The 19,404-nt window shown below is 42.2% G+C and overlaps 1 protein-coding gene across 1 annotated transcript in view; it reads left to right on the plus strand.

The window, feature by feature from the left end:
• LOC115428800 (CUB and sushi domain-containing protein 3-like) overlaps positions 1-19,404 on the plus strand; it is a 965,368-nt gene that overhangs the window by 930,469 nt on the left and 15,495 nt on the right. The window contains exons 59-66 of the mRNA XM_030148025.1: positions 5,092-5,274; positions 5,434-5,610; positions 9,289-9,468; positions 12,191-12,364; positions 12,558-12,731; positions 15,258-15,331; positions 18,422-18,533; positions 18,644-18,823. Coding sequence (XP_030003885.1) covers positions 5,092-5,274; positions 5,434-5,610; positions 9,289-9,468; positions 12,191-12,364; positions 12,558-12,731; positions 15,258-15,331; positions 18,422-18,533; positions 18,644-18,823 — 1,254 coding nt within the window. The remainder of the gene's footprint in view (positions 1-5,091; positions 5,275-5,433; positions 5,611-9,288; positions 9,469-12,190; positions 12,365-12,557; positions 12,732-15,257; positions 15,332-18,421; positions 18,534-18,643; positions 18,824-19,404) is intronic.

Consider the following 19,404-nt stretch of genomic DNA (forward strand, 5'->3'; position numbering starts at 1 on the left):
AGAATATCATCAAGATAAACGAACACAAACTTGTTCAACATATCTCTCAGTAGGTCATTTATGAGAGCCTGAAACACAGCAGGAGCATTGGTCAACCCAAATGGCATAACCAGATACTCATAGTGGCCAGTAGGGGTGTTAAAGGCCATTTTCCACTCATCCCCCTCTCTAATCCAGACCAGATGATAAGCGTTGCGAAGGTCCAGTTTAGTGTAGATAGTAGCCCCCTGTAACAGTTCAAATGCTGAGGATATGAGTGGAAGAGGGTATCGGTTGTTAGCAGTTATGTCATTAAGCCCTCGGTAATTGGTACAGGGTCTCAGTGTCTTATCCTTCTTATCCACAAAGAAAAAACCCACACCAGCAGGAGATGAAGATGGCCGAATTATGCCAGCAGCTAACGACTCTTTAATATACGTCTCCATGGCCTCTTGTTCGGGGGCAGACAGAGAATAGAGGCGGCCCTTAGGGGGAGTTGTACCTGGTAAGAGGTCTATGGCACAGTCATAAGGACAGTGCGGCAGCAATGACGTGGCCCTGGATTTACTGAAAACCTCCCTAAAATCATGGTATTCAGACGGAACATGAGACAGGTTAATGGCAGAACTGGAACTTACTGTGGCTTTCAGGTTAGGGGCCTGCTGGAAGCAAACAGACTCACAGGTGGGGCTCCAACCCAGGATGGAACCTGTGGACCAGTCAATGTGCGGGTTGTGCCGCCGAAGCCAGGGGTAACCCAGGATCTGGGGAATCTGAGGAGAGTGGAGAATAAAAAACTGGACAGTCTCAAAATGATTACCAGACAGTAGCATAGGAATAGGTGGGGTCTGGTGGGTTACCGTTCCCAGAGGTGACCATCCAATGCACTGGCCGGCTGAGGCCGAGACAGAAGGACCCGGTCCACCCCCATCTGTCAGACTGACATCTGCCCCAGAATCAATGAACACAGTGAGGGTGACAGGTGCACCTGCGGGCAGGAGCTGGATGTGGAAAAGAGGATGGGAAAAAGGGGCAGAGACTTGGGAACAGCTCAGCAGGATGCCCCTTAACTCTGCTGAGCCCTCCCTTTTACTGGACATTGGATAACAAAATGTCCGGCCTGTCCACAGTACATGCACAAACTCTCCTGGCGCCAACGCCCCCTCTCCTCTGTGGAGAGGCTGGTGCGTCCCATCTGCATGGGTGCCCCCCCCCCCCCCCCCCGATGGTGGGCTGATGGTGGCTGACAACCCCGGATAACATGCAGGTGAACGCCGGTCTGCCCTCTCCAGCCGTTGCTCCCCCCTCCATACCTGCATGCGTCTGTCCAGCGTAGTGGTTAGATCGATAAGACCATTGAGGGAAAATGCTGGAGAGTTACAAACGGAGGATGAATTGAGAGAGAAAGAGCTCAGAACAGACGGGGATGTGACAGAAAATCCATTTCACAGGATGTGAAGAAATCCCTTTGAATAAAAGTTTTGTTGGTTAGTGCTCTAGCCATGACCAGGACTGTCCTGGTAGTGGGCGGAGCCGGGCCACTGGCCATTGAAGCCCAAGTAAATGACCACTGACTGTACAGGTTCACTCCACACATGCAGAGGTCATTAAAAGAGAGGAAGTGGTTCTGTTACCCATGATCTGAGCCAGTCACAGGAGCCAATCAGATCCACAGAGCGCCGCGAAATCAATCAACGATACACTGATACAGTGTCTCTAAGAAAGCAGCAGGAGAGTGCACCAACCAGACTTTCAGCATCAAAAGCCTCCTGCTGAGTTTCCACTGATGGCAGCGTTAGTGTTGATGTTGGCATTGACATTGACAATGATGTTGGCATTGACGTTGGCATTGGTGATGGTGTTGACATTAGCGTTGATGTGGGCGTTGACGTTGGTGTTGACATTGGTGTTGGTGTTGGCATTGACGTTTGTGTCGATGCTGGCATTGACATTAGCATTGGTATTGATGTTGGTGCTGGCTTTGGCATTGGTGTTGACATTGGCATTGATGTTGGTGTTGACATTGGTGTTGGCATTGATGTTGTCGCTGGCTTTGGTATTGATGTTGACACTGACGTTGGTGTTGACAGTGTTGGCATTGGTGTTGGCCTAGACGTTGGCATTGATGTTAGTGCTGACATTAATGTTGGCACTGGTGTTGATGTTGGTGCTGATGTTGACGTTGGTGTTGATGTTGGTGTTGGTTTTGGGCTAGACGTTTTTGTTGGTGTTGATGTGGATATTGACAATGGTGCTGGCGTTGGTGTTGATATGGGCTTTGAAGTTGGTGTTGATGTTGGCGTTGGTGTTGGCCTTGACGTTGGCGTTGGTGTTGACGTGGGCATTGACGTTGGTGTTGATGTTGATGTGGGCACTGATGTTGGCATTGGCCTCTGCGTGACAGTGGAGCCAAATTTTCACAACAGGGTCTGAGATGTAAGTCTGCTCCAAACTCACAAACAATCACAGAAATGTCTTGTTGCTCCCAGGGCTACGAGAATAAAGTACATCATTTAGTTCTTGCAGCTCTGGTTTGGGAGTTCTCGCAGCTTGTTCTTGACACACCGTCTGGGCAGAACATTCTTCTTGAGTTTCTTGTGAAGTATGAAATGTCCTGGCCAGAACAAATTGTCTTATTCTTGCCACCTCAAGAAGTCGGACACATTACTCTGTTCTGGCAGAGTATGTAGAATGTATATAATATGTATGCCTTTGGAGTGTTTGGAGAACACACACCAGCAGAGTTGACATTTATGGTGAACACTGACAAACACAGCTTCAACATAATCCAGGTTTGCAGAGATAGATGGAAGACCAAAATGTTTTTTTTACTGAGAGGAAGTGGTTTCATGGAGACTGTTTATTTTTGTGACAGAACTAATTAATTTTGCACATATTGCGTCCAATAACATCATTATCATCAGCATCTCAGTCCACACTAGCATTTTACCAAAGTTACAGCAATTATTGCCAAACATTCTAACACAGATAAAAAGAACCAGGAGGTTAAGAAACATCTACCAGAAGGAGAAAACACATCAAGGATGATATGCAGTGACATGAGTCAATGGGAGTGTATTCATGTCCATCCACATTATAACATCAGAGTTTATAAACTAAACTACCATCAGCAGCATTTCCAAAAGTCTGTGTTTTTGGAAGGTTAATACAATGGAGTAATGTTGACTCTATATTTAAACACAGCAGAAGTTATACCTTTAAAACAGTAATTTATTAGTGTGGACAGGCTGTAGTCTATATAATAGATTGATCCCAGAGTAGAGCCTTGTGGGACCCCTACAGGACACAGCCACAGCTCTGGATCAAAGAACAGCCAGTGTTAGCGCAGATAAAAGAACATGATGCTTAACACTATCAGATATATATAAGCAAGACCATTTATATTTAGTACCAGAAGGTGGTAAAACGATATATGTGTGTGTGTGTGTGTGTGTGTGTGTGTGTGTGTGTGTCTGTGTGTGTGTGTTTGTCCATGTGTTTGACAGTGCGTGTGTGAGTGTGTGTGTGTGTGTGTGTGTGTGTGTGTGTGTGTGTGTGTGTGTGTGTGTGTGTGTGTGTGTGCGCGCGTGCGCGCATGCGCAAACTGAACACAGTGTGTTTGTTCCTGCAATGTGTGTTCTGTCTGTCAGGTACATTTGCTGACCATGCTGCTCTCCAAGGGCACAGACACCCCTCCATGCTCTTGGTCTTACGTGGCCCCCACCCATCAGTGCATAGACACCTCTCCATGCTCTTGGTCTTATGTGGCCCCCACCCATCAGTGCATAGACACCATTCCATGGTCTTGGACTTACGTGGGTCCCACCCATCAGTGCACATACGCCCCTCCATGCTCTTGGTCTTACATGGCCCCAACCCATCAGTGCACAGACGCATACTTGTGTCCCCTGTCACACACATATGTATGCAGTCCACTCCCATCTATCAGCAGGCCTTTTCTGCTGAAGTACCTTAACCGTGTCATTTGCATTAAAGCCGGAGCCTCACTTTCATCTCGTACTGCAGCTGAATTCACTTTATGCAGGAACTTTATAGGTGATGAACTACAAGACGTTGTTTTGAAGGTTTGTGCTCAACTCTTCCTCTCCCCCATCTCTATTTGGATCCACAATTGGATCATTAAAATCCAGGTGTCAAACTCGTTCAGGGGCCACATATAAATGAATCAGTTGCAGTAATTTAAATGTTTTCCACTAAAACAAAGAGGAAAAATTAGGTGTTCTCATTATTTATAAGTTATTATGACAGTACTAGTGCGTTGACCTGTGGAACCATGGGTCACATTCATATCTAGGGACTGAAGTTAGTAAATGTGTCGTTCCTGTTTTAACTTCATTTCCCATCATGCAGCATGGTACTGCACTTCCCATCAACCATTATAGGCAACACAATGTGACTGAAAGGTTATTGTATTAAACTAACTAATATCTGACGAAATATTGGTCTGATCAACTTACTGAGATATTTAATGTGGAGACGGAACTATTCATCTACTGTAGGAACCAAACTGGACAGATGCAAACATCTACACTTATCAGAACCATGCAGATACACAGACACTCTGAGACTTTCCAGTATTATGGGACAGATTTTCCTGATGTTCTGTGCCTTTGTAGATCCACTGTGATCTGTTGTTCATGATAAACTGAGCCATAATATTGCTAAAATTGCACTTATTTTTCATTAGAAATGTCAGGTTTTGGCTTCATTTGTTCACATTATTCAAAGGACAGTTTGTGAATATAAACATTTTCATTATGTAATTTGACTTTTTTCACTCTAAACACACAGAAACATTTGGAGTCATTTATGTGTTATTTGACTAGTCTGACCCACTTCACACTGACCTGTACTGTAGGCAGCCCCTGAACACCCTTGATCATTAATGTCTTCAGTGTAATTTTTGTATTTCACAGATTCATCCCAGGGGCCAGATTGGAGCCTTTCCTGGGCCGGTTTTGGCCCCTGGGCTGTATGCTTGACCCCCATGGTTTAACGGCTTCAAATCATTGGTGGTTCCACAGGCTACAGCTGGTCAGTGGAGTCCTCTAGGACCTAAGTCTGTCTCTGTCTCCCTGTTTCTTTCTCCAGGCGACACAGCTGGTTCCTGCGGCGACCCTGGCATTCCTTCCCACGGTTCAAGGGAACAAACGGATTTCAGAATCCGCTCCAAGGTCTACTTCAGCTGCTCAGAGGGCTATGATCTGATTGGCTCGGCAGAGAGGATGTGCTTTCCTAACGGGACATGGTCCGGCACACAGCCCTTCTGCAAACGTAGGAGCACACTTAGACTTCATCTCAGCCTATCACAACCCAGAGCCTGGACTTTGACCTTGTTATGAGTCCTTCCAACACATTCACAGCGTTTGTCCTAGAGCTCATACTCATTCAGATGCATAAGGCGGTGTCTCTGTCACTTTCTCCTTTCCCCAGCTGTCCAGTGCGGTAACCCTGGAACCCCCAGTAATGGCAGAGTATTTCGTTTGGATGGAACAACATTTTCTCATTCTGTCATCTACTCCTGCATGGACGGCTACCTGCTCACTGGTGCCACCACCAGGCAGTGTCAGGCTAACGGGACCTGGTCCGGAGCCCAGCCCAACTGCACCAGTAAGATGGTTCTCATGGAATCGACTGTATACGAAATGTTTAGGGGTGTTAACAGCCTTTAAAGGCTTCAATTTACAAATCTGCATTTAATACCAGAAAATAGTATTTCAAAGGTATTCCATTTGATTTGGTCTGAAGTTCTGTTTCCATAAACCTGTTGGCTCTATTGTGTTTAAAAGTGTCCAAGCTGCAAAGACAGTAACGTTAGTCGACTCAGTTCCACCCTTTCCAACCCGACAATTTATACTGAAATTAGAGACCAATTATCGCTAACTTTGCAGAAATGATCACAGAACATTCAACCCAACACACGTGCAGCTGTTAGTCGAACACACAACGCCCGATAAAGTTGACTTAGGGAATTTTAAATCATTGTCCGTCTTTGGTCCCAGATGTTTGTCCAAATGTGTCCAACCCCTGTCATGTCCTAATTCTCTCTAATCTATTTGCCTGTCTGCTTCTGCACCTGAATCACTTCCCTCACACTGAACACCTTCATAGATGACTCCATCACAAACACAGTCTGTTTACAGAACAAACCCAAATAGCACTCGGACCTTTTTTGGAAATTTTGTTGTGAACTGCATTGTGGGAATGGGAATTCCATGCAGCAACAGCTGATGTCTAAGTATTGTTTTTCACGAACACATGTATTCTAAGCTGACAGTTGACTTACAGTGATTCCGTCCATTTCTTCGGACCCGTTAGCGGACACACTTCTGTTGCTTCTTGTCTCCATGTTTGTTTTGGTTTTCTCCCAAATTTCACCCTCGTTTTCTAAAATGACGTCACATCTGTACTCAGCTGTTTTTTGGCTCATAAACAAACATTGAAGACGCCACAATTTTCAAACCATGAAAATGATGTGAGTTTAGTCTGAATCAAGTGTTTCATCATGTCTTGCTGCATTTCTCAGATAAATTTGTACTTGTACTGATGGTACTGATTGAATTTCACATAATGGTTTTTGACCAGATGTGTGATGAAAGTCATACGCGCTTTTAGGGACGGCACACAAGTGAAAAGTAACCATGAGGAAGTATACATTTAATAAAGCCTGGTTGGACAAAAGAGCATACTGGACCTGGCTGACCCGAGTTTTCCTAAATTCTAAAAGTGACACATTTTTGCCAGTTTGACCGTGAAACAAGCTGTGAAATAGGCATTAAACTCTGTTCTAAGTCATTTTAAAAAAGGTCTTTAAAAGTCTTAAATTTAACTTGTAGAAACCTGTATGAACCCTGGTTTACATTTGCATAGATACAGCTTAGTTAATGCACTACTTTTTCTTATTCTTAACTACACTGCAAAAAAGGCCTGTACAAAAATAAGAAAATTAAACTCATTATTGGGTTCAAATGTCTTATTTCAAGGAAAATTATCTGCCCGTGCAGGAAGAAAATTACACTTATCAAGTTTTATTAAAATAAGAATATTATCTGATGATTATAGAATGAAAAAAACTATTATTTTAAGCAGAATATCAATCAGTCAAATTTTATTTATATAACGCCAAATCATAACAGAAGTTATCTCATGACACTTTACATATAGAGTTGGTCAAAACCAGACTCTAAGCCAATTTACAGAAACCCAACAGAATCCTCCAGGAGCAAACACTTCTGACTGGTGACAGTGGCGAGGAAAAACTTCCCTTTAACAAGCAGAAACTTCGAGCAGACCCAGACTCCTGGAGGATGGCCGTCTGCCTTGACCAGTTGGAGTTAAAGAGAGAGTAAAGGACCCTACAATATACGTGTTTCAAGTCTTCATAATATTAAAAAAAAAAAAAAAAATATATATATATATATATATATATATATATATATATATATATATATATATATATATATGGTCTTATGAAGATGTAATGACTCCATATATATGTATTTAAATATTGTTTAAATTTGTTGTAATATCCCAGTGGGTAGAACAAGAGGAAAATACTGGAACAAGTCAAATAATCAGAACAAGATTAAGTCTAAATAATTAAATAAATCTAAAAAATGATCTTTCAGATAAATATTCCAAATTCAAGTCAGTTGATCTACATCACATATTCGTTTTTTGTAGTGTATGTTGAATGTAAACTCAAGGATAGACTTCAGTTACACTAAAACACTGACCGTCAGCCTTGGGTATTATTGTTTATTTAGAATCCAAGTATTAAATCCTCATGGTGATGTCAACTCTACAGCCCATAAACATCACTGAAGTCCTGATGTGTGATTATAAGGTTTCCTTTCCAGCCTTTTGCGACCCTATTTTATGTGTGCTTTTAAATTATTCTGAGACAGTATGAGGTCTAAGTAATGAAATCAGCCTCAAATCTTGGTGCTCCAGCTCCAGACTTTATAGAGTGACATGAATAACCTTGATCGTTGTTTACTTTAGCTAATTTGCTTTTTGAGCTCTGTGGGAAAATTCCCAAGAGTAAATAACCATAAAATAAAACATTCTGTTCCCATATGAAATGTGACCATGGCCAGAGTTGAACAAGTGTTAATCAACGCAGTGTGTTTACCACAGATTGCAAAATGTGATTGCTTGTGTGTAATAGATAAAAAACAGCTGATTATGGCACATAGCATGTGCACTTCAGTCCTCCTTCATCGTCCCCAAGTGAACTTAACTTACATTGAGAGCTCCACAAGATTTCTGTAAACTTTGTCATTTTTCAGTGACATTTCTGCCAGTAATGCTCTATGTGAAGAAACAAAATTACCAATAGGAAAGGACAAAAAGATTAGAAATGCTGAGAAACCAATTTTTTTTAATATAGGCTCCTGGAAAGAAAAAAAGTTTATAAGAATCCCTGACTAAAAGAAAAAGGCTTTTACAGTAGATTACACTAAATCTATTAAGAGGCATGACAGTATCTGGGGTGGCTTTAAAAGCTTTTAAACGGCCTATTAGACTATGAAGGACAGTGCTTTATAAGTGCAGTCAAGGGAATCCTAATGTTTCCTAAAAGAGTCCCAGGACAGAGGCAGCCATCGCTGTTGTTTCATTCATGAGCAGTGAAGCCAATAAAGAATCATACACACTGAGCATAAATGTACCATTCACACATTCAAATAAACATCATACACACTGAGCATAAATGTACCATACACACATTCAAATAAACATCATACACACTGAGCATAAATGTACCATACACACATTCAAATAAACAGCATACACACTGAGCACAAATGTACCATACACACATTCAAATAAACAGCATACACACAGGTACATGGACTCACGGTCCAGTTCACTCCAGTCAGGTTCAAATCTACGTAAATATGAGTGTTCTTCTACACTGTCCACCACCCCTAACCGTGAATGACAACACACGACTTACAGCCAATCCAGCTCCGTCCTGATTCAGGACCCTTCAGCCCCCTCCCCCCAGTGTCACTCACCCCAGTGTGTGTGTATGTGTGTGTGTGGGTCGTAGAGGCTGTTGGTGCATCAGTGGCCACACCTCCATCAGTATGTCCCAGGGCAGCTGTGGGTCCAGATGTAGTTTACACCACCACTGTCTGTAGTGTTCAGTATAAGTCCAGTCCATTATTATTATTATTATTATTATTATTATTATTGTTGTTCAGTTGGAGTCAGAGGGTGGAGGAGGACACCATTGTAGATGTGAAACCATCCTTTTCATTGATTTCTTTCCAAACCTTCTAGTGATAAACTGTGGGGACCCAGGTGTTCCAGCCAACGGCCTCCGATACGGAGAAGACGTCACCATTGGTCAGAACGTTTCCTTTCAGTGCCAACCAGGATATAGGATGGAGGAAGATGGCTCGCCTGTGAGGACGTGCACCCAGAATGGGACCTGGAGCGGGAACATGCCCATGTGCACAGGTACACAGAATGAACACCCCGGGTCTGAACAACCTGTCAGTGATGTTAATGTAACCGTCACCCAGCAGACGGCAAAAGCAGCAAAGAGTTACAGTTAGATTCAAAGAACTGTCCTAATAACAACAACAACAACAACAACAACAATAATAATAATAATAATAATAGACCATAATCATACTAGAAACATCATGTAAGAACATTTCCACATTCATATCTGAACTTTCTGGGGGCTTTTCAGTACACTGGAAAAAATGAGCAGGACTCAGTGTAAAGAAGAAGATTACCATGGCAACACATTCAAATTCAATGTGTTGCCATGAAACAGGAAGTAGTTAGAACTCAGACCTGCATTCTCCACTTTGATAAGAGTCCCAGCCTCAGCACATGTGATGTCGCTGTTGTGGGCTGAGATTTGGTACCATTGTTCAATAAACCCCTCCAAACAGAAAAAAAAAGAAATCTACATACATTATTACTTTTATATATCTATTTATTTAAGACGAAAATGCAGCCAGAGCCAAGTATAACTGTCACCAAGGCTCCGTTCCGATGGAGGTAAATGTGACCTGTTTCTGATCTGTTAAAGACAGTCTGAACAGCACTAATCTGACCCGGGCCACTTTCATATGTGGTCCTAAATCTGACCCGGACCACTTTCATATGTGGTCCTGAATTTGACCCGGACCACTTTTATATGTGGTCCTGAATCTGACCCGGACCACTTTCATATGTGGTCCTAAACCTGACCTGGACCGCTTTCATATGTGGTCCTAAATCTGATACAGATCTGATATTTTCCAATGTGACTTCAATCTGAATGTCCAGGTTGCATTTATCCGGCCTTTACGTCATTGAAATGTGGCAAATGTCCCAGTTGTTTGTCCCAGGAGGAGGAGCGGAGGAAAACCATATTTCCTTCTGTAAACACAGTGGGCTGGATCTACTAAGATCCCAATTTGCGTGTTGTAATTTGCTTGCACAATCTAGAATTTTGCGTGTGGGGTGTGACCACGGTTTGCGGGTGATTTACCAAAATTGCTTGTGCAAATTACAACAGGTGCAAAGTCTTGGAGACAGCCCTATTTACATGAGGGTTTTGCGTGCGCTACTGGAGATAATACGCTGTAAAAACTGCTCTGGGATACACCAACATTAATGGGAACAGTGCGCTGAATGATCCAGACGCAAGGAAATGTGTGTGTGTGTGTGTCAAGGTTATAATAGTTTTGGATTTTTCATTATAGTTTAGCTTTATTTTGTTTTGACTTTTTTTCTCTAATTCAGTTAGTTTTAATTAGTTTTTAGAGCAGGTTTGCTAGTTTTTATTCGTTTTCGTTACTTTCTAAACGCTTAGATTTAGTTTAGTTTAGTTTATCTTCCTCACCGTTTTCTCCCAACTTTGGTCTCCATGTTTCCAGGTAGAGTGGGGATGACAAGATGCCTAAACGACAAGTGACAAGAAGTGACAGACCATTAAATATCATATGGTGCCAGCAGATAAAATTGCTTGAGGGAAATAAATCGATTTTATATCGATCTGACATTGACAAAGATGAAAACGAAGGGAATTTTATCCATAATTTTTATACATTTTAGTTAGTTTTGTAAGCAAACATTACAGTTTCAGTTAGTTATCGTTTTTTTCTTTTAATTATAGTTTTTATTTATTTCAGTTAACGAAAATGTTTTTACAGTTCTAGTTTTTGTCATTTTGTTAGTTTTCGTTAACGATAATAACCTTGGTGTGTGTGTGTGTGCGTGGGGGGGTAGTTGGATTGAATGACTGTCACGCACACATAATTTTCTCACACTGTAGGTGAATGTCGGTATTTTTAATCACAATCTCAGGACTGGAAAAGAGTCCTGTAAAATGTGTTTGTGTGTGTGTGTGTGTGTGTGTGTGTGTGTGTGTGTGTGTGTGTGTGTGTGTGTGTGTGTGTGTGGGGGTCATATGCCTCAATTATTTGTTCTTCCGTCACTCCAAAAATGTTCACACGAGGCTGAAAAATGCATTCTCTGCATCTCGTTTCATCATTTTGATGTCTCCTAACCGCAGCCATGTGTGCGCAATTACGCATGCAAACCATTTGCACCTCCTTTTGAGACATGTTAAATATAGACACAGTTTCTATCAGCAAAGTTGCTTTCAGGTTTGATAAATCACTTTGCATGTGCTAAATTAATATATTTACATTTTGTCCTCCCAGCACACGCACAACTGCGTGTGAACACCCCAAACTGCATATTCATTGTACATGTACTAACTGGATGCAGATGCGCTATTTTGCACCTTTGAAAGACGCAACCCTTATTGTGCACTGTTTGTAAATCAGTTTGTACATTTTTTTGCGTGTGCAATGAGTTTGCCCACGTTTTAATACACGCAAACCATTGATAGATCCGGCCCAGTATGTTTCTGCGTGGTCACATATTCCATCAGGACCTCTTTAGTGCATGTGGGTCACTTCAGGGTCACATTCAGTTCAGACTCAAAACTGATAGAAGTCTCATTTAATGTGGAATATGAACCAACAGAAAAAAAATCAGATTTTACCCAAAAATCCAAACTGTGCATTAGACCTGCTGTGGGCAGAGCCTTAGACTCTTGATTCACTCTGACTCTAACCCACATCTGTCTATGTTGTGATAATACACACGTGTTTTTATTCTGATTCAGTGCTGGATTTCATGCAGGATTGTTTGGTTTTCTGTCTCATTTCAGCGGTGACCTGTCCGGCGCCCCCTGCCATCAGTAATGGTGTACTGCAGGGCAGTGACTTTGAGTGGGGCAGCAGTGTGAGCTACAGCTGTTCTCCTGGATATGAACTGTCTTTTCCTGCTGTTCTGTCCTGTGTGGCCAACGGTACCTGGAGCGGAATGTTACCCCAGTGTTTACGTAAGCATCAGTCTGCATCTGCGCACGCACGTGCACACACACACACACACACACACACACACCACATCCATCCAAGGCTTTATTATTCTAGCACCAGTATCAGACCCAACTGGAAGGAAAACTATACAGATGAGTGTTGGCCAGCATTGGTAACATCGCAAACTGAAATGTGTGTGTGTGTGTGTGTCTGCAGCCAAGTTTTGCGGTGACCCCGGGACTCCAGTTGGTGGTTTCAGAGAGGGACGGAGTTTCATTTATCAATCAGAAGTGTCCTTCAGCTGTGCTCCACCTCTCATCCTGGTTGGCACGGCGACCAGACTTTGTGAAAGCGACGGTACCTGGAGTGGAACACAGCCGCGCTGTATCGGTAACTGTAATCTGTTATGTTCACTTGACAGTGGGATGAAATAAGGCTTCATGGTCCTGATGGTTCACATCAGACTCATGTCTTGAACTGTGGATCAACCTTTTTTAAACGTGTACACAACTATTACATATTTGTTTAATTTTTCTTTCTACAATTTTTATTGTCATATTTTATTGTTCCATTTTTTAAATATATTTTTTCTATTTAATTTGTGCTGAAGAGAATCTTTACAGAAAATTGGATTCCACTTCTGTTGGAGATAACATCAGTTTTGGAATTGAATCTCTTTCATATTAAATAAATATTATTCACCAGTAATAGAATCATTTTCATATGGTAAACTCTGCAGAAACACTTCTAGGAACTAAAAGATCCTTTTACATTCTAACATTTAGTTTCAGCTTCTTTTGTGAATTAAATTGTTCTATAACTCCAGATTCAGAGGTTGACTTTACTGGTATGGGATGCGTACCAATGTGTTTGATAAACCTCTAAGGAATGACAATATCAGAATAGTGCAGTTACCCTCAGAACCACGGAGCTTTACACTGGGATTTGTGGATTTGTTATTGGAGTTTTTTTGGCCTCAGACTGTTTTGGTTCAGTTTCACTGCTGTCATTTTGAAGAAAAGCTGAATCTCAAACTCTTAAAGCCAAATGTCTGGGCTCCAAAACAGCTGACATTGGATCATTTATGTCCAAAGCTTCAGTGGAAGAAAGTAGTGTTTTTATATTGAAGTCTGAAACTCCAGCAATGAGTTAGAAAACACCTTAAAAACTGTAACTGATACTTACTACTGATGGACAATGGTCACACCTCTGTCCAACAGTTAAGACTAGGATGAGAATCCAGCACAGGGTCCCATAATGTTCCCATCAGGTTCCCATCAGGTTCCCATGGGTCCTGCTGGATCCGTTCACTGGTCCATGGGATGTTGTAGACCACAGGTGTCAAACATGCGGCCCAGGGGCCAAAACTGGCCCACCAAAGGGTCCAGTCCGGCCCCTGGGATGAATGTGTGAAATGCAAATATTACACTGAAGATATGAACAATCAGTGGAGTCAAAATAGTTTTAGTTCAGGTTCCACATCCAGACCAATTCAATGTAAAGTGGGTCAGACCAGGAAAATATTATAGTAATAACCGAGAAATAATGAAAAATACAAATTTTCTCTTTTCTTTTTTTTAAAGAGTAAAAAAAGTAAAACTACATGAAAATATTTATCCTTTTACAAGAAATGTGAATAACCTGAACAGATATGAACAACCTAAAATGTCTAAGTGCAATTGTACCAATATTCTGCCTGGTACTAAATGTTTTGTGTATTTCTAATAGTAATGTAAGTTATAATGTGTAAATGATAAGGTGAGGCAGATTATTGGTAAAATTTTAGTTATTTTTCTAAGACATATCAGGTTGTTCATGTTATTCAGATTTTTAAGTAAACTTTGTTGATGTAAAGATTTTCATAATGTAATTTGATTTTTTTTACTGATATTCTTGTCCTGGTCCGGCCTAGTTTAGATCATATTGAGCTGAATATGGAACTGAACTAACATAGGTTTGACAGATGTGGTCTAGAGCATCACTTCAACATGTCTGATTAAACTGGAGCCTTTGTAATATGACCAGGCTCTGGACTTGTATTCTTTTATAGCCACAGATAAGGGATGCAAAGAACACTTTTACAGCTCCTTAACAGAATGTGTCCAGTTGAAACCGACAATCAAAAAATGGAAGGTTCCTTTACCACTTATAATGCAACAACTTCATGTAGAATGGCTGAACACCAGGGCTCATTTGGTTAAAGCTGCGCAGATTTTTTTGCAACGTGATTGATTTTTCAGATGGGCATACACAAGTATACACACATATACACACATAGCAGTACTTTGTTGGACCTGTGTGTGTGTGATTTATTAGTATGTGATTGTGTCTGTATGTTGTGTGTTATGTGTATTACTATGTGACTGAAACAGAATGAGTTTTGAGCCAAAGCAGCCTGCTCTTTAAATAAGATAGACGAGGGAGGGGGGTGGGATGGGGGTGGGGGGCAACAGAGGGAAAGAGAGAGGGTGATACAGTAAAATGGAAAGATAGAAAAGAGGAAGAGAGAGCAGTTAGAGAGCGAGAGAGAGAGGGGTGGAGAGTGAATCTGTCATTTCGGAAGCTGTATTGAATGGAGCTCTGCGTCAGGATGTGCTCTACATGCTGATGACCCCCCACACACACACACACCCTCACATACACACACACACTCACACAGCTGATCCAGCTTCGTTTTCTGATAAAGCGCTACTGCCCCCTGCTGTCACAGCGCCATACACATATATGTATATATAAATATAAATATAAATATATATATATATATATATATATATATATATAAACCTGCTGTTGCCATGACAACAGATGGGGGTGTAGACTGGAGAGCAGAAGGAGAACTTTGAATGCTGTTACTAATTTATCTGTGTTTTTGAGTGTTGGTGTGTAATGTATGTACTCATGTTCCATCAACTGCAGAACCAACCAAGACCAGCTGTGATAATCCAGGAACGCCTCGCTACGGCTCCTTAAACCGGACCTATGGTTTCAAGGTAAGATGTCAGCAGTGATACAGAGGATACATAACCTAACCCCTCCCAAGTCCTAACGTCTACTGTACTTTACCACTGGATCAACTCAACTAGACTTTTTTTGTGTGTTCTATAAAAAGTTGTGGTTCTTAGTTTCACCTCCATCGACGTTCTGAGTCAGTGAATATGATATCAGGGTAATCACCTCACAGCAATTATTCAAGTCAACTCTGGTGACAAGTCGTCTCCATACCCCTGTATGAAACACAGCTGGGTAAAATATATTTCATCATATTTTTACACCATTTAACTACTGCTCTTACAGACATTATCTCATTGCACCTCAGTTCTTTTCTACCATCAACAGCCCCTGTGCACCGGCCCCCGTGCACCAGCCCCTGTGCTCCCCCCCTGTGCAACACCACTTCCTGTTCCACTCACAACAGCATGAAATGGACGGGCAGAAAAACTGCAGCGCTTCAACTGTCAGAAAAAGGAGTAAATCTAACCTGAGGGACACTTTGAAGGTCCACAGAACAGTGGGTGGTTCCACTGAACACTGATGAGACACTGGATCCAGTCTCTATTATATCCAAACCTGCTGTCCCTGCCGTCTCAGCGTCTCCATTCCTTCCTTGGATGTTCTTGTCCTGGTCCACACACACCGTTGGGCTGTCTCCGTAGTCCTGGTCCACTAGCAGTGGGACCATAGCGCCACCATCCTCCTCCTCAGTCTCCACTGGGGCAGGTTCTGGACTTGACGGGTCAGTCCGGTTCTCCCAAACACTGCCTACGTCTTGCTTCTGGTGTAGTTGTTCCATTCAAACAGTGATGGTTCTGCATTTGTAGCTAAAACCCATCCACCTTTATCAGTTCTATGGTTCTGATCCAAATGTCTGCTCCATACCTTTGTGTTCTGAGGAACAACAAACCTAGTCCTTTGTATTTTGTGAATCCACTGCGCTCAAAGGACGGGGTCTATAGGAATATGATGGAAGCTTATTTCACTAATATATCGACTGGATCCAGTGTCACAGAGTCTCATCTGTGTGCAGTGGAACCACCCACCGTTCTGTGGACCTTCAAAGTGTCCCTCAAGTTAGATTTACTCCTTTTTCTGACAGTTGAAGCGCTGCAGTTTTTCTGTCCGTCTATTTCCTGCTGTTGTGAGTGGAACAGGAAGTTAACGGAAACGGACTGAGCAATCACTGTCCAGATCAGAACGAGGACACAGAGCTGGGGGGGGTTGCGCAGGGGCTGGGGCACAGGGGGCTGTTCTGTGGAAAACTAGCATGAGTATAGTTATTAGTATCATACATGTAATTAAACTATTATTAGACTAATACCATTGTGAGACCAGAGGAATAAAGGAGATGATGATGTCATTAATCCCAGCTGTTTGGTGTCAGATCGTCATCACATACACTCTGGTACTGGTCGGTGTTGTATGAGACAGGACTGTTGTCTGTTATCACCCACCAAACCATGGGGTGTCAAATGAGGACATGCACATATTCTTCTGTTTAGGGACAGGATTAACTCTAACCCCTTTCACATGGTGTCACCATAGTAACCACCTACACTGAGGCTGCTCTGTGTCTACAGACCAAGACAAAGCTCATGGTCTGAAAGACAAAGGAGTCGGGTTGAGCTGGTACCTGGGTTCTATGAAACCCAGAACCTTCTTGCTGTATCCACTGCACCACCGCATCACCGTGATAAAGGATCAGTGAACCTTTACTGTATTCTGATGCTCAAACTCGGGCTCAGTTTTCACACCACAGGGTTGAGTGTGCATATAGAGTGACCTGTAGGCAGAAGTGTTACCAAGAAAAATGGTCAAAGGTTGTAAAATACAGACTGTACATTAGTATGATGGAGTATTAGCACCTCATAAGAAAAAAAAATACAAACGCTTTTAACTACGAAAATAAAGTCAGAATATTTAGAGAAAATGACATTATAAGAATAAAGTCATAGTTTTAAAAAATAAACTCATAATTTAAAAAAAAAAAAATGTACTTTTATAAGATTAAAGTTGTAATATTTAAAAAAAAAAATTTGCAAAAGTGTGATAAAAAAAAAAATCATCATTTATAAATCATAAGCCTAAGTCCTAGTTGGTGACAGTTTCCTCTCTCTGGTCTAACCACCCCTAACCCTACAGTCCAACACTTCAATCAGGTGCTTCTCCACTAAAGAAGGAATTTACTCCAAGTCTGTTCAGTTCATACGATGAAACAAACCCAAACATGTGTGAACTGTCTTCAGAGTCCTTCTACTAATGCTAATGTGTTGATGATGGGTGGGGCTAATAGGCTCAGTATTTGGTGGGCGGGGCTAATAGGCTCAGTATTTGTCCTTTGTGCGTAAACCCCAAATGAAAGTAGAACCTCACAGAACGTTCACAGTTCTACATTATCAGACCAGTGGGTACGACTGTATTCTAGATAGGTAGGTAGATTTACTTTACTTTATTAATCCCCAAGGGGAAATTCAGAATGCAAAATGCGGTCACCGCTCCAAAAACATAGTCATACCACATCAACAATCAATAAATAAATAAATGCAAAATATAAGTAGCTGTGAATAAGTTAGATTAAAAGGAAAGTAGAATTTAAAAACAATTATATTTTTCCACCTGTTTTTAAATTACAACATTATTTTGGTAAAATTATGGTTTTATTCTCATAAAATTCCAGGTTTTATCTGAATATTTTCTGACTTTCTTCTAGTAGTGACAGTGTTTACATTTTCTTATGTGGCCTGTAGATGCCATTGTACAATAGAAATGGAATAGTGAAATAAAAACCATCATAGCTGTGACTCTAACCCTTGTAGTAAACGTGTAAAGGATATGTGTGTAGGTGCATTTGTGCAGAGTTCAGACTAATGCAGTGGATGTGGACACAACAGCAGACACACATCCAACCCCCACAGGAGAACAAAGAACACACCTGACACTAAAGACAGTCTGAAGAGGCCTCCATCAGCAAACAGCCTTTATCTGTGTGTGTGTGTGTGTGTGTGTGTGTGTGTGTGTGTGTGTATTTTCACTCTTGTCCCCCCACCACACCCCCATCACCCCTCTCTCTCTCCCTCTCTCTATAGGTGGGCAGTGTGGTGTCGTTCCAGTGCCAACCGGGTCATTTGATACAGGGTTCTTCGTCCAGAACCTGTCAGCCTGATCTGACGTGGAGTGGAACCCAACCTGAATGCATACGTAAGGACCCACAGAATGTCTCACTGTTCAGTGTGTCCTCCTCCATCCTGCCGTCCTGCCTGTCCATGTGTCTCTAACTGTGGTGCATTCATCCTGTCCCTTCCTTTCAGCTCATGCCTGTAAACAGCCAGAGAGTCCGCTCCATGTGGACGTGGTGGGCATGGATCTGCCAGGCTTTGGCTACACCTTAGTGTACAGCTGTCAGACTGGATACTTTTTGGCTGGAGGTTCTGAACACAGAGTGTGTAAGAGCGATGGCACATGGACTGGAAAGATGCCCATATGTCGAGGTACGGGACTCTATGGGTTTGAGTTTGGGTTTTTTCTAAATGAAGTGGATTTCATTTGTGATGTCAGATGTCATGGGTACAGTAGAAGTGTCCTGTACAAGGACACATAGACTGGGACATGTTGGCCATCTGGACAAAGTGAGTGTCCCCTGGAGAGACAGTTGGCCAGTCTGGGAGGATAAAAACTATTCAGACTGGATACAACATGTCCCCTGGGTTTCATGGCTGAGAGGGAAACCCCTGCAGGTCCATACATCTGAGTTTATATGTTTAGTATGTGGACCCAGATCACAGACATACAGGCCCCTCCCACTGTCCGTTAAATGGACCCAGATCACACAGACATACAGGCCCCTCCCACTGTTCAGTATATGGATGCAGATCACACATACATACAGGCCCCTCCCACTGTCCAGTATATGGACCCAGATCACACAGACATACAGGCTCCTCCCACTGTTCAGTATATGGACCCAGATCTCACACACATACAGGCCCCTCCCACTGTCCAGTATATGGACCCAGATCACACACACATACAAGCCCCTCCCACTGTCCAGTATATGGACCCAGATCACACA

This window comes from Sphaeramia orbicularis, chromosome 11 (assembly GCF_902148855.1).
Source record: "Sphaeramia orbicularis chromosome 11, fSphaOr1.1, whole genome shotgun sequence".
NCBI lineage: Eukaryota > Metazoa > Chordata > Actinopteri > Kurtiformes > Apogonidae > Sphaeramia > Sphaeramia orbicularis.